General features: G+C 42.3%; 3 protein-coding genes across 18 annotated transcripts in view; 2 read left to right on the top strand and 1 right to left on the bottom strand.

Moving 5' to 3' along the window:
- Positions 1–9,092, top strand: part of LOC111932105 (small RNA binding exonuclease protection factor La) — a 22,309-nt gene extending 13,217 nt beyond the window's left edge. Inside the window, exons 1-13 of one of the 5 annotated variants that reach the window (XM_086896760.1) lie at positions 179–273; positions 963–1,019; positions 3,440–3,514; positions 5,056–5,159; positions 5,322–5,496; positions 5,643–5,750; positions 5,840–5,940; positions 6,170–6,241; positions 6,324–6,366; positions 6,962–7,102; positions 7,470–7,653; positions 7,828–7,959; positions 8,637–9,092. In XM_086896760.1, the coding sequence (XP_086752886.1) occupies positions 3,449–3,514; positions 5,056–5,159; positions 5,322–5,496; positions 5,643–5,750; positions 5,840–5,940; positions 6,170–6,241; positions 6,324–6,366; positions 6,962–7,102; positions 7,470–7,653; positions 7,828–7,959; positions 8,637–8,734 (1,224 nt within the window). In that variant the 5' untranslated portion in view covers positions 179–273; positions 963–1,019; positions 3,440–3,448 and the 3' untranslated portion in view covers positions 8,735–9,092. Of the gene's footprint in view, positions 1–118; positions 274–445; positions 726–962; positions 1,020–3,439; positions 3,515–5,055; positions 5,160–5,321; positions 5,497–5,642; positions 5,751–5,839; positions 5,941–6,169; positions 6,242–6,323; positions 6,367–6,961; positions 7,103–7,469; positions 7,654–7,827; positions 7,960–8,636 lie in introns of those variants that run through there. The other 4 variants (XM_086896759.1, XM_086896761.1, XM_086896762.1 and 1 more) reach the window with 4 other exon arrangements.
- Positions 8,748–14,785, bottom strand: METTL5 (methyltransferase 5, N6-adenosine). 7 transcript variants are annotated; one of them, XM_086896775.1, is made up of 8 exons: positions 13,343–14,785; positions 12,623–12,744; positions 11,882–11,996; positions 11,270–11,451; positions 10,819–10,901; positions 10,483–10,534; positions 9,784–9,833; positions 8,748–8,859 (listed from the first exon to the last, which is right to left on the bottom strand). In XM_086896775.1, exons 2-8 carry the CDS (start codon positions 12,729–12,731, stop codon positions 8,806–8,808), a joined length of 645 nt encoding a protein of 214 aa, XP_086752901.1. In that variant the 5' UTR covers positions 12,732–12,744; positions 13,343–14,785; the 3' UTR covers positions 8,748–8,805. The 7 variants fall into 7 exon arrangements, with proteins under 7 accessions (XP_086752901.1, XP_086752900.1, XP_086752904.1 ...); XM_086896774.1 differs by having other exon boundaries at positions 13,095–13,370; XM_086896778.1 differs by lacking the exon at positions 13,343–14,785 and adding an exon at positions 13,095–13,175 and having other exon boundaries at positions 8,748–9,511.
- The window catches only part of UBR3 (ubiquitin protein ligase E3 component n-recognin 3), a 102,523-nt gene continuing 100,928 nt past the window's right edge, over positions 13,201–14,795 (top strand). For 4 of the 6 annotated variants that reach the window (XM_086896722.1, XM_086896721.1, XM_086896720.1 and 1 more), the window contains exon 1: positions 14,335–14,795. In XM_086896722.1, the coding sequence (XP_086752848.1) occupies positions 14,350–14,795 (446 nt within the window). In that variant the 5' untranslated portion in view covers positions 14,335–14,349. Of the gene's footprint in view, positions 14,024–14,334 lie in introns of those variants that run through there. The other 2 variants (XM_086896723.1, XM_086896724.1) reach the window with 2 other exon arrangements.

Here is a 14,795-nt window from a genome sequence, read left to right as displayed (position 1 = left end):
TTCAAGTTGTTAATTTACTTTTTCTGCTCAGCGCGCAAAAGCTGTGAACAGAAAGGGCGAACAGAATCGGGCGCGCGGGGCCCTCACGGGCTCGCGCGCGCGCTCCCGGCGCGGGGCGGGCACGAGGGCTGCGTGGGGCGGGGCCGCTCTGTGGCCCCTCCTCCGCCCCGGAAGTGGCACTCACGTGACGGGCGGTTTGGCCGCGGGGGCTGCTGGGCCGCGCGGCGCGGACTCGCGGTCTCTGGAGCGGCGGAACGGGGCCTGAGCGCGCAGGTTCGTATGGGGCCGCTGTTCAGGCGTGCCCTGCGGGGCCCGGCCCTGCTGAGGAGCGCCGGGCCACGCCGGGGCAGGGCTGGCGACGGGGCGCGGCGCGGCGGCCGGCCGGCCGGGAGGGAGGCAGGGACGGTTCCCGGAGCAGGGGAGCACGTGCCGCCTCTGCCCCGGCGGAGACGCGGAGCGGGCCCGGCCCGCCGCGGTCACTTCACGCCGCCGGCGCTTCCCGCGGGGCTCGGGGTCTGCGGGGAAAGCGGGGCCGGCGGCACCACTCCCGCGGCGGGGAGCCGGGCCCGGCCCGAGGGCAGCGCTGCCACTCTTGCCGGACAGAGGCGTTCGCTGGGTGGGAGGCTGGGCCGCGGCGCCTGAGGCTTTCTGAAGAGGGTTGTGTTGCTGCTGCAGGCGTGTAAAAGTGTTAACAGGAAATTGATGGTCTCCTAGCACAGTACAGGGTCTGACATTTCAATTATTTTAAAAATTCTTCGTAAGAATTTTTTTCTTGCATTGCACTGATTCTACTGGAAAAACATCTGAGAAAATGTGTGGTTGTATTTAATTCTTATCCATAAATAAAAAACAGGCTCAGACCTCTTATATAGGGCTCCTGAAGAAGGCATAATATTAACAGTTCCATGTTACTTTATCGGGAAAGCTTTCTTATTTAAAAAAAGCCTTTCACTCTATTGCAGTAATGGTATAATCAGCCTGCAACTAAACTTTGTCCAGAGCTTGAAACTAAATGGCTGGTAAGAAGAAAATCTACTTGATGATCTGGCTAATGTAGTGTGGGATCTAATTGTTCTAGTTAAGGGGCTTGGCTATAATTTTTTTTAATTTAAACCTAATGACTACTTGCTTTATTTTAACCTGTTTTTTTATGTTTTGTGTGGTACTGATATAGACTTTTGGCATATGGAAGGAACAAGTCAGTGTAGTTTATTAAGAACGCCCTTAAAATTAAATCTTTTGTAGTATTTTGCATGCAGTTCAGACTGTGATTGCTGTTCATTGTAGCTTTTTATCAGTCTTCACCACTGCACAGCAACTGAAAACTATTGATCTGGAAGTTGTCTTGTGCCAAATGACTGAGCTAAAGAGTCTGAAGTGAGCATGTGCAGACAAGGCTAGAATTTCTCTTAAATTAGAAGGCTGCTTCTGCTTTTCTTCTAAATAGGTTAGAGCTCAATCACTGAACTGAATTCCATGTGTGGCAAGCTTGAGTCTTTCTTAGTCTTCCCTACAGTTTATTACTTGCAACATCTTTTTACATCTTTTTACATCCTTTCAGGATGCTTTTTAGAAAAAAAATTCCACATGTAAGACTTTCTAAAGGACATGTCCTACATCTTGTGTTAGATCATGCTTTTTGGTATTAACCTTGGAAACACTGCTAAGGAAGTAGACTTCAGTTTTTTCTCTTCTTTACAGTGAAGCTGAGCCTTTTGTGGAAACTGAGTTTTTGGTTCTGAGTATTTTGGTACCTGGGTTGAGGCAGGCAGGGACAGCAGTCAGAGACTGCTCTATATGTTGCCATTAAATTAGATCAAATTGGGTAAAATAGAACACTGATTTCTCTCACAAGTAGGGTGTTAAGACAGCACCAGCACCTGAGTAGTGGTGAAGTGTCATTCTGCTGTAGTCAGGGTGGCTCATGTGGGACATCTCTGAAGCAACTCTCAGCTTGGGTGCTCTGGCCCGGGTTTTGTGAAGTGCTTCTTAGATAAACGGATCACACTCAGCATAGCTGGCAGCTAACACTTGCTGAAATCATGGTTTAAAGAGTGTTACAGTGTTAGGTACAGGTGCAAGCACAGCACCTTTCAAGGCTGTAAGTGCTGAAGAATTATAAGTAAGTTCCAAGGATTGAATGTAGCATTGAGATCAGGAAAAGGAGGAAATGGAAATACTGCAGACTGCCATAGGCTGAACAATTATTGGGGAATTAAAATACTAAAGTAAGAAGATGAGGCTGCCAACTGGTGAACTGATGAAAAACAATTTCCTGTAACAAGGACACCTTGGGGGAGTTTTCCCTGCTTCTGTGTTGCCAGTCATCTCAATGCTCTGAAAGATGTTATTGTCCTGCAAGTAGCAGAAGAGCAGAAGGTGTATGGTTAAATTTCCCAATAAACCATGCAAGATATGAGTGCAAAACCATCTTTGTCAGCAGCCTTTGTGGTCACAGATCTGTGAACTGGGGTAATGCAACCAAGAAACCACTTCATCTTCTGTAGCTGGGTTTAACAAGTGTGTTAGTGCTCAAAGGGAAAAAGAAGAAATCTCTGCTTCATAGTTCAAAACCGAATTCAAACTAATTTCTGACAGCTTCATAAAAGCTACATTTTTTCTCAAGGATTAATCTTCCCACTCTAGCCTTAGCACTCTATCCTTATCTTAAGAACAGCTAGATAGAAATTGTTTGATCCCTGTTAATTTTCTGGCCAGTTGCTTCTTTCTTAGTGACTGCATCTGATGTACTGGGATTATACACTTGCCGGCAGTTAAGTAAAGTTACTTCCAAGTTAAAATGTCTTATGTTATCAAAGATACTTGATTCACTGTTCAAGCAGAACTGCAGTGAAGACAGATTTGTAAAGGCGAAAACAAGACATCTTTAGGATGTGTCAGTAAATGCAGATACTTTCATTCCATCCTCCAGTGAGGATGTATCACTTCTGTGAACTTTCCAAAGATTAAACAGGAGACAGAAACTTCAGAAACATTTCTCATTATACTTATGTAGGAATTGAATATTTTTCTTACTGTTTTGCCTAGTGATGCAAGGTTGGATTTGATGTAAAAAAACAAATGTTGGCTCTTAGTTTTGTTGTTGTTCTGAATTGAGAATCTGTGCCTAGAAGAAGATAAGTAACAAATAAGGCTGTGAAGTGCCAGCATTTTTTAAATTTTATCTTGCCTGCTGAATGCCAAATGCTGTCTTAACAACCAAAGTGAGGAGGTTTTTTTCCAGTTGTTTCATAGTTTCCTTTTGGAGTTCTGCAGTCATGTTAATAGCTGCTTCACAGGCATAAATGTATGGCTAATGAATTTAGCTGTTACCTTATTTAGATGAGGCTGCAGTGAAATGCAATGCTACATGAATGTAAGTCTGTAGAAAGTACTATTCAAAACTCAGTGCTTTTGCTCTGTATTCTCTTCAAAACAGCTGGTGAAAATGGCTGAAAATGGAAATGGTGAAAACATGTCTATCTTGGAAAGCAAAATCTGTCAGCAAATTGAGGTAAGTTCAGATTATAGTTTGGGATCTGGACTGAGATGTTTTGGGGGCCTTCATTGGCAGGGGCTTGGCTACTAGAAGTTAACTTTATTGGGAGTTAGACTCAAATCTTCAGCTCTTTAAAAAACACCACAAGTCTGTACCAGGTGTGTAGTACTTCAGGATAGTCGTAACTGTAGTTTAAGTTGGAAGCTATACTTGTCTAGAGTTGCTTGTAAGAATGCCATTTCAAAACAGAAAAGGTTCAATTTGCTAGCATTTTGGTGCTATAGTAAGGGAATCATTAAACAATTTACTACCGTGTTTGCTGGGGTTATTCTACCTGTGCAAATAGGAGGAGAGTGCATTTTAATTCTATGTGCCTTAATTTTTGTGGGGAAAAAATCTTCCTCCTCAGGAATCTCTGCTGGTCAAAATACTGGCACATTGCATAACTTGCTATTATTTATGGCTTTGTAATTTATTGCTACAAATTAGAACTAAACTTATATGCCTATTTTAGATTAACTCTTTGTCTCTCTAGAGGCTTGGTGGGTTATCCTACAATAAAAAACCTAAGCCCATTGGTTTAAGTGCCATCTAGAACAAAACCACTTTCCTGAAAGACAAAAATGCAGCTGTACATGAATGCCCATTACCATATGGAGCCATTATTTGTATGTAACAAACAAAACATGGAGATTCCTCAACCTCTATATTTTGTTTGTTTGCTATATATAAATAGTTGATAAAACTAGACTTTTGATGTGAGTTTGAGATGTTCTAAAGGAAGAGCTTTAGTGTTGTAAAACTTGCACTGACTTTTCAAAGCACCACAATAATGGTGAAAATATTCCAATTTATCTTACGGCTTCAAGTATTTGACCTTTGGTAGATGACTGCTGGTCAGGGAAAGAATCTGATTAACTCTTCTGTCTTGAACTGAATTGTCTTCCCATGCTGGACAAGATTGAAATAAGAACATAGTAATTAAATAAAATTAAAAATTAAATATAAAATAATGATTTATCTTATGGTGTTCTTTTGAATGAGACCTAGAAATTCCAGTCTTATGAGTATGATTTTTCAGTGAGCAGATACAGTATTCTTGCATACATACCCCTTAAGGAGCACAACCTGGATCTGCTGGTGACAAATTTGACTTTTGACTCTGCAGGGCTTGATCAGGGTGGTGAATGCTTATCATGTTAACAGAATAAGCTTTGCTCCTTTCCTAAAGAAAACTGCAATCTGTCTTTGCCTCATTAATTCAACCAATTCATTAATTGGATGACGCACTGTTTCAGCGTAGGGTTGATTTGTTTAGGTTTACAGTGGCTTTGTTTTTACAACTTACACATTGCAGCTAATTTTTGGCAAAGTATCACATTAAAGCAGGAAGTAATAATTTCAGAATTCCCAGTTGTTCAGATTAATTAATTTTGGTATGTGTCAATCTACTGCAGTAAACTGTTAGACAAAAACGAGCTTTTTAAGGGTGAAAATTCAAAGATATGTCTCTCTTTCCTCTTCTCCCCCCCTCCCTTCCCCCTTCCTTTTTGCAGTACTATTTTGGCAATCACAATCTACCAAGAGACAAGTTTCTAAAGGAACAGATCAAACTAGATGATGGCTGGGTACCTTTAGAAGTAATGATCAAATTCAACAGGTAAAGCGAAGTACAACTAATGTGGATAAAAGAGTAACTTTCAGCTACCTATCTCTATTTGGGGCCTTACTGATGTGTATTTGCAATTCCTATTGGTTTTTTAACATCTAGCTTCAGTTTTGCCTGTGTATTGATAATAACTTCTGTTTGCTTACTCAATAGGTTAAGTCGCCTTTCAAAAGATTTTGATGTTATTGTAGAAGCACTAAGAAAATCCAAGACTGGTTTAATGGAAATAAACGAAGACAAAACTAAAATCAGAAGATCTCCAAATAAACCCCTTCCTGAATTAAATGACCAGTATAAGGCTGCAATTAAAAACAGATCTGTATATGTTGTAAGTAAATTTTTCTGTGTGCTGTCCTGCATGACTTCAGCTGATAACCATCTGAGAGTAAAGCTTGAATTAACTTGTATTATAGAGGTTATAATTGTTAAGAGTCACTTTGTGGCATATAATTGAAGCTCACTGCTGTCTTGCAGAAAGGCTTTCCACTAGATGCTACTCTTGATGATATCAAAGAATGGCTTGAGGATAAAGGTCCAGTTGAAAATATTCAAATGAGGAGAACATTGCAGAGAACGTTTAAGGTAATGATGAGCATTTAGACCTGGGGCAGGCATGTCTCCTGGAAAACATTCTGTTCAATTACTCTTAACAATCTCTTATCATTTCACAGGGCTCAATATTTGCAGTTTTTGATAGTGTTGAATCTGCTAAGAAGTTTACAGAGATACCAAATCAAAAGTACAAAGACACAGAGCTGATAGTACTTTTCAAGTAAGTCCACTTAACTGATATATGAACTAACAGTGGTGAGGGTGGATTTACACAAGAACCTGGCTTGGCCTGAGAAGCAAGTTTTTCATGCTGTTGTACAGGCATTGATGGATGAACCTTTGGGAGACTTAACATCTGAACTTGGAAAAATAATTTCAACATTAGTCTGCTGCTGTCTTACAAACTAATTATAACAGAATATTTTAAATTAATTTATATTCTATTGAAGGGAGGAGTATTGTACAAAGAAGAACGAAGAAAGGAAACAAAACAAAGTAGAAGCGAAAGCAAGAGCTAAACAGTGAGTCGTTGTCAGTCAAAGCGTGTGTTTTGCTTGTCTGACCATGCTTGAACTGACTCATAACTAATTAACTCTTTTGCAGGGAAAAAGAAGAAAAGCAGAAACAAGCAGCAGATGCTGAAATGGTATGGGTTTTTTAAATCACCTACACTTTATAAAGCTAACATGGAATACTGTAATATAGAGCACTTTCTAGAAAGTCACTTCAGCTTTTCCAACTAACTTACAGTAGGACTTTTTTCATGGTGTTTTAATCTTATTTTCAATAGACTAATTTTGTTTAAAGGCTCACATCCTAAATTTCTCTTAATAGGCATGTTTGCCTGTTCAGAGTGATCCTGCGTTTACCATTGAGATGATTGTTCTTATATGGCATTTAAAGGATCCATTAAGGATTCCACTGGTATTATATAAATTTTCAACCTATCAGCCTTCAGAAAGCTGTTTTGTAAAATTTTAAGTAGTGTAAGTAATATATGAAAGGACTCCTAAGTTCCATATAATGTATCACAGTAAGCAAAGAAAGCTCAAAAAAATGAGGGGGGACACACTGTACAAGACTTGGACATCAGCAGAACTAGGTTATACAGGAAAAATCCTTGAATTACTGTAACTTCAACTACTTACTTACCGCTATTGTGTTTAAGAGGATTGAGGGGGGAATATGAATATTCAAATTTGAGTCTTCAGTGATAATGTGGGGGTTTTCATTTAATTTAGAAGTCTCTGGAAGAAAAGACAGGATGTCTTTTGAAGTTTTCTGGTGATCTGGATGACCAAACGTGCAGAGAAGACCTCCATGATGTATTTTCTGGTCACGGAGAAATCAAGTGGATACACTTTGTTAGAGGTGCAAAGGAGGTTAGTAATCCTAGACAAGGACTTAAGATTCCCATACTGAAGTTTGAAAATGAATAATTAGATAAATGTTTGTTGTTTTATATTATCAAGTAAGTTATTGTCTTGTGAAATTGCAGAATATTTAGAGAATTAAATTATTCCTTTCTTTCAAAAGAACAGATAAAGGTTCCAGCCTTGTTAGTTGATAAGGTCAAAACTGGGAATGTTCATTAGCAGAGTTTGAGGGCTTTGCTTCAGTCTAGACATGTTTTACAATCATACATCACTAATAAATTTGCTGAGGCACTTAACAGGATATATTGTTCATCATTTTAGCTGAATGTTTTTGCAGTAAGATTAAAATGCAAATGCCACTCTTCTTTTAAAGGGAATTATCCTATTTAAGGATATTGCCAAAGAAGCTCTGGAAAAAGCCAAAGCAGCACATAATGGAAACTTGCAGCTCCGGAACAAGGATGTTTCATGGGAAGTGCTAGAAGGAGATGCAGAGAAAGAAGCCCTGAAAAAAATCCTCGAAGATCAGCAGGAATTGCTGAAACAGAAAACAAAAGGTTCTTTTTCCTCTTACTAATTTAAGCCTTTATAATGTCCTAGAACTGGTGTGTGAAACTCACTCTTTAAGTAGTGAATATATACTACATACTGACCTTAACTGTAAAGCAGTCTTTGCAGCTGGCCAGTTAAAAGACAACTGATAGAAAGTTCCTGATCTTGTATCTCCACAGGGCGCAAAATTAAAGGAAAAGGAAGAGGGGGAAAGATACCTCAGGGTGCACAAAAAGGAAAAATACAGTTTCAGGGCAAGAAAATAAAGTTTGAGAATGATGAAGAAGATGGTGAAAATGATACTAAAACAGGTATGTCATTCTGTGCAGTTCATGCAGCTTATTCAGTACTTCTGCAAAAAGTAGTTCCATGTACTCATGTTTCTTACAAGTGTTTCAGATTTGGCTCAGCTTTGTAGCTTTTCTGCCCTCCTGACAGGATCTGCCTTAAGAGCCTTGTGCTCGATTCCTTCCACAGCTCTCCAAAAAGCATATAAGATAATTGATAAGGCTGTACTGCACAGCTGTTTAAAACATTATGCATTGAAAGATGGTTGTTGTCAGCAGCATTACACAACTGTACAGATTCAGTCTCTTGAGTGGCACTTTTTTTTCCCCCTTAAGGATATGAGAAGATTTAATAGTTTGGCCTGTCAGTATTCAGCTTGGAGCAGAGGAAGAGCTAACCTTCTGTTCATTACATAGTGCACCTTTTTAACTAAAACCCACTGAACCCTACTTCTGGTAGATTCTACTCCATTTTTTTACTTGCCCTCCTGCTGTGGAGTTAGAGAGGGCTGAAGCTCTTCAAAAGGGGGTATTTTAGAACATATGAAAGCTCTAGTCACAGTAACAAAAAAATCCTCTAGTGTAGCTGTGGCTGTAGATAACTGGGCCTCAGACTTACATGGTGAGAAGAGTTTGTTTTTTCAGAAGATTTCAGGCAAAGCTTTCCTTTACCTTAAATGACTATATATTCAATCTTGCAGAACCAGCAAGTCCCAAGAAGAGACCACTAGAGGAAACAGAAAAGGAAGAACCTGCACCAAAACAACTGAAAACAGAAAATGGAGATGGCAGTCAGTAATACTCAAATAAAAGAATTTTAAAAAATAGTGGTTTTATTGTTCCATTTTCAATAGGTTTTAAAGACATGCCTCAGTTCAGGACTTTTTTGGCAGAAAATCTAATAAAATCCACTTCAATGTCAACCTACAATTAGAGAAAAGCTTCATTTTATTGGGTTACAGCTTTCTTTTTTTGTTTAAGCAGCATGCTTACTCCTAACATAAAACTCTGAAATACTTTTCTATTTATAGTTTTGTTTATACTGTCAGGTTGTCTCAATTTTTCTGGCTTCTCATTCAAATGTAAAATGTTTCGGACTTTGTAATCTTGTGGTTATGTTTAATAGCAGCTGGCAATAAATTCAGAACTTAAAACTACTTTCTACTGAAGACTGGTTAATACAAAATAATGTTTCAACTGTAAAGCAGCAAAGATAAAGACAGACTTAAGTAATCTTAAGTTCAAGTCACCAAGAGCATAGTCACCAGCTGATTAAAGCCTCTCTTCTTTGCTGCTCAACATACCCAATAGTCTTTAACAAATTATTTCTCAGTCTCCTTTCTGCTTCCCTTATGGTAAGGGATGCAGATACATGGTTTCCAGGCCTGCATTTAGTAGCTAGGAACTTGCTGTGGGCTTAGGCTGCCATACTGTAGTGTCTTCACTGTGTATTTTAACAGTGAGATGAAGAGCATGAGCTCGTCCTGCTACCCCCAGGCTGGCTCTGAAATAATGCTACTGCTGTAACATCCTTGTTACTGTGGCCTTCAGCACTTCATTCACTGGAAAGTCCAATCTGCAGATAGGGTTGAGCATTAGGAGTTGAGTCAAGGAAGCTACCCTTACCTTTATTCCATCTAATTGCAGTGCTGGCTTTAATCTTTGTGTATAGCTTTGACTGGCATTATCAGGATTCTTTTCCCCGTTAAGGTACAAAATGTAGTAACAGCAATGATGTGACTGAATGCTGTAAGCATTCTTCATCCAGTACATACAGCCCTAAAACCTAAAGTTCATTAAGGAGAATTTGTTTACCTCAGTACTTTTTCAGTTAGGTTTTATACTTACTGATTTCTTCTTATGGAACTTGTATGATGCTGGTAAGTCAAACCTAAGTTCTGTGAACAGTATAAATAATACATGTTAGACTAGGATGATAATCAGCCTCTTTAACCCTACAGCCATGTACTTCTGTTTCTAATGTCTGTATCTGTTGTGGCCTGTCATACCTGTTTTATCTCTGCACTAGTGATGACTAAACATTGAAGCCATCCACATCAGCCATTTAACTGGATGGCTGAAATGCAGTTGTGCTTCAAGCACTTGTGCAACTTCACTTCTCAAGTTCTATGACTGTAAAAAGCATCTGGTTAGTGGTACTGAAGAACTGGGAAGGTAATTGTCAAAAATACTTGGGTGACTAAGGATGGGTTTTTTGTGTGTGAAAACCGACCTGTGCTTCACTTTTTCAGCAATGCTCCCTTTAAAGCAGGATGAGAGGTAACTTCTGCTTGAAGACAAAATCTAGTCCAGGAACAAATCTAATTCTGCACAGAATATGTATTCCTTAGAGCTTTATTAAATGCCAGCTGGTATTCTAGCCAGGTAGCAAAAAAATAAAAAAAAGTCTGTTAAAAACAGACCTGTGTCACTTCTGTGTTAAATCACACTTAAATTTATCTCAGGCTGTTATGACTGGCTGGCAGTGTTAAAGATAATATCCCAAAACAAAAGATTTTTGGTTTTTTTTCTGTTAATGAGTATTACCTGCTAAGACTTCCATCTTCACTTCCCATTCTGCTGCTTTCTTTTGAATGTGCTACAATAGTAGATAGTGTATAAATGAGCTTTCAAGATTATCAGTTTTATAAACATCTACACCTCTGTACTTAGTAAGTCTCCTGTGCTTTTGATTTTCAAGCCAAAGCATTAGATCACATAGTTATCTTGGTGCATGTGAGATTGCAGTTATTTGACAAAATTACTATTTATCCCAAACATACCCCACATAGTAATCAGCAAATCAATGAAGCTATAGACATCTATATAGCAAACTATTTTGTTGTCTGGTTAGTTCTTGCCCTATTAAAATGAAGAACTTACCTGCCGTGTTGAAGTTTTGTGAAGGGAATATACAGCTGTTTTTGCCATTTGTAGAGCAGTTTTCAGAAAAATCATATCAATTCCTAAAAGAATGATGAAATTATTAGAATTGTTAAATGGAAGCTCAAAGATCTGCTTATTTTGTTTCTGGAATAATAGCTACTTGAGAAACAGCGTGGAATACATTAAGGTACAGAAAGTATTTCTAAAACATACTCAATTGCTTTTAATAAAATAAAAATTATAGGGATATGAAATATCTAGTATTGTTTATTTCAAATCCCAGTGACTGTTAGTTACAGTGCTGAAGTTGTTAATCTTAGGAAGTTGATTCCAGATCAACAAAACATTAAGCAATTACAATACATAACTGATAAGGGAGATTTTTCATTGAAAGCATTTCCCTTACTTGTTTTGTTTATAATAATTTCTGAGTTTCGTAATTACCAACCTTTGTTATGCTTGGTACCAAAAGGAGGGTTCATAATAACTGTATCAAAAGTGTCTGACATGCTGTCAGATAAAGAACAGACGTCACACTGAACCATGTTGACATTCGTGAGCTCTAAGTCTTCAATATTGCTATTAAATATTTCCAGTGCATCTGCATCTATGTCAAGGCCCACACAGAATCTATTAAAAAAAGAAAAGTGTCACATATTAGTCTACTACAAACTAAAATGGCATTTAAATTCTACAGTAAGGGATCTGTGTACACAACTTATCTAGGAACTGTAACAAGCATACATTATAAATTCAGTGCTGATAAAAATTCAAGTACTTCTGTTGCCCTTTCTCAAGTATAAATCTAAATTTTGTTAAAGATGTTTTATGTGTTCATTTAATGCTTATGGGAAAAGTGAATGGCTTCCAAATTCATGACAACTGTCCATCAGTTTCACAGTATGAATGCTTATTAATAGTTAAAATTTAGTAAACAGCCTGATTTTGCACCAGATGATTAACCTGAAATGTTTTAGTTCAGCATTGCTATGTTTCAGTATTAATTTCTATTCTTCTATGCCAGAAAAAAATATAACCAAACTTAATACTGAATACTTACCCTGCTCCTAACATTGCACTTCCAATGCTGAGCATGCCACAACCACATCCTAAATCTGCAATTGTTTTGTTTTCAATGTCATCAAAAGTATTGTGAATTGTATAAAGCATACATGCTGGGAAAAAAAAAACCAAAACAAACAAAACAGGTCAATAATACCAAATATGTGTGTGATTAATCAAGAAAAGCTGTTTCTGCCTTCAGAAAACTCTTAATTTTGCATCAGAAAACCCCTTTAATTAATTTCCACGTGATCTTCTTACCACCTGTAGTTCTCTTTTTATGTGAAGAGTCAAAAACATTTTGACGAATTACAAACTGTGGCTCTTTGGTGGAGAGATAGAGCTCTGAGTATATTGCTTGTGGAAAAATTATGCCTCTAAACTTTGTGGGGGAAAAAACAACAGAAGGATATAAAACATGGAAAATAGTATAATTAAGGTATAGACGAGTGTCTGTATATACACTTTTACTGGTTTTGTGGGTCATGACATAACTCCATTTCAGCTTTTACAGTTACAGATTAAAATTGCTTCTATCACAACATTATCTTTTAGATTAATTTATTTGATTTCTGTATTGGACATTACCACAATACTACTATACACATTCCTGTTGGATATACTTTAACTACTTTTAGTATAAAGCCTTCAAAGGAGACAATGCAGTAGAAAAAACTTTTTGAATTAAAAGTGCTGATAAACTAGTAAAAGAGGAAACAGTAGTGTGGGTCACCTCTACCTGCAATATGAGGTCTAGTCGGATACTGTTCAAGTAGTAGTTTTGGACTTTCAAAAGTATCAACTTCTTGAAGACAGCTTTCCAGTTCTTTAAGCTTTAATTTCTTCATGTTTATGGTTTAACTAAAGAAAATAATGTGTAACCAGTTACAATAATAAAAATAAACTACACGTGGTCTTAAATTATTTCATACTTAAAACCCCCTGGTAATCTTCAGCACCTCCCGGGTGTTTTCACGCTGCCGTTTCCCGGGACGCAGCTGGCGGCGCACCAATGATGGGGAAGGAGCGGCGGCAGCCCCTCTCCTCTCCGGCTCCCGCAGTTCAGGCCCTGGGCTCCGCTTCTACCGCCCGGGCCCGCCCGCCGCCAGCCCTAAACGGGGCAGGAACCAAACCCCAGCGACCGCCACCACCTACACCGTCCGCTCTCCCCACAGCGCCGTCCCCGCTCCGCCGGCCCCGCCCGCACTCACCGCAGCTCGGCCGGGCCGGGCCGTGCCGAGCGCCGCCGCGCACTTCCGACGCGCCGCCCGCCCCCGGCGCGCACCGCCCCGCCCCTTCCCGGGCTGACGGGCACCTGCGGGAACGAGCGCCACGGAACTTCTCCGTGTGTCCTTAACGAGTGCGAGCTATGGGGTCGTGTATTAGAAACACGAGACATTTTATTGCAGCCTCACGTGACACCGCTGCGCGGTTCCTGAGAAGGCGCCGGAGGACACACCTGGCAGACCGGGCTTTCTCGGTGGTCCCGCTCCTGAGAGCCCTTAGGGGCAGAACGAGGAACTGGAATTTTGCCGGTGCGCTGGGAAAAGCGGTCGTTGAGAGAAGAACCGCAGCGCGACACAAGCCGCCAGCAGACGGGCAGCCATAGGAAACGCAGGCAAAGCCAGAAGACAGGCAGCTGCCTTCAGGCCCATAGCTGTCGGGTAGAAGGTTACTCTCGTTCAGGAATAGATTTTTTAGTATAAAGTTTTCCGTTGCACAGTTGAATATCTATTTATCAAGGTTTAAAACCGCCGATCCCTATGTGAAAGACGGTAAATCCCATCCACACGCGTTCTGTCCTGGTGGGAGCGCGCAGGCAGCCGCACGCTGGTTCCTCTGGGCGCAGCTCTGCGGACACCCCAGGGTGCGGTGCTGCTGCCGGAGCCCGGCGCTGCTCTGCACCCCCAGCGGGGCCGCTTGATGGCAGCGAGCGCAGAAGCGCCGGGCCGAAGCCTCAGAGGTGCTCCCACGTTCCCCGCAGTTGCTCCGACCCTCAAAGCCGCCGCCACCTGAGCCCGGCGGGACTCTTGTGGCCAGGATACACGGGCGGCTGCAAGGCGTCTCACGGCAGCCGCTTCGCGGGCACGGATCGGTAACAAATGAGCTCTGCTGCCGTCGGGGCCGCCGGCCGGCCCAGGTGCGCCCTCCACACTCCCCGCGGTTGCCGGGACCCCGGGACGAACGTGAAGTTTCGAGCCGCCGGGCGGCGACATTCCGTGCGGCGGCAGCGCGGGGCACGCACCTGCGCGCTGGGAGGGCGGCGGGAGGGCAGGGGCGGAGGAAGAGGAGGGTGGTGTCAGGGGAGGGGAGAGGCGGTGTCGGGAGGGGGGCGCGGGCGGCGGGCAGGGCGCCGGTGCCGCGGCTATCGCGAGAGGGCGGCGCCGCGGGGCGGGGAGCGAGGGCGGCGGAGGGATCACGGATCAGGAGCCCGGCGCGGCCGTAACGGCCCCTCGGTGTCCCGTCATGGCGGGGGCCGGCGCCAGCAGCCTGGACAAGCGGGCGACGGCGGCGCGGCTGAAGACGGCGCTGGGCGTCGAGGGCGGTGCGGGGGCGGCGGCGGAGCTGCGGGCGCTGCTGGAGCGGGTGCTGGCCCCGGCGGCGGCCCCGGGCGGCGGCGAGGCGGCGGGCGAGGCGCTGGAGTGGTGCCGCTGCCTGCTGTCGGGCGGGGAGCCCTGGGACAGCTTCGTGCAAGCCGTGCGGGCCTACGACCCGGCCACGCTGTGCGGCCTGGTATGGACCGCCAACTTCGTGGCCTACCGGTGCCGGACGTGCGGAATCTCGCCTTGCATGAGCCTGTGCGCCGAGTGCTTCCACCAGGGCGAGCACGCCGGGCACGACTACAACATGTTCCGGAGCCAGGCGGGGGGCGCCTGCGACTGCGGCGACAGCAACGTCATGCGGGAGGCCGG

The sequence above is a fragment of the Cyanistes caeruleus genome, chromosome 7, assembly GCF_971803275.1.
Source record: "Cyanistes caeruleus chromosome 7, bCyaCae1.hap1.1, whole genome shotgun sequence".
In the NCBI taxonomy this organism is placed as follows: domain Eukaryota; kingdom Metazoa; phylum Chordata; class Aves; order Passeriformes; family Paridae; genus Cyanistes; species Cyanistes caeruleus.
Note: the sequence above shows the minus strand (reverse complement) of the source record. Positions and strands in the feature narration are given on the sequence as shown.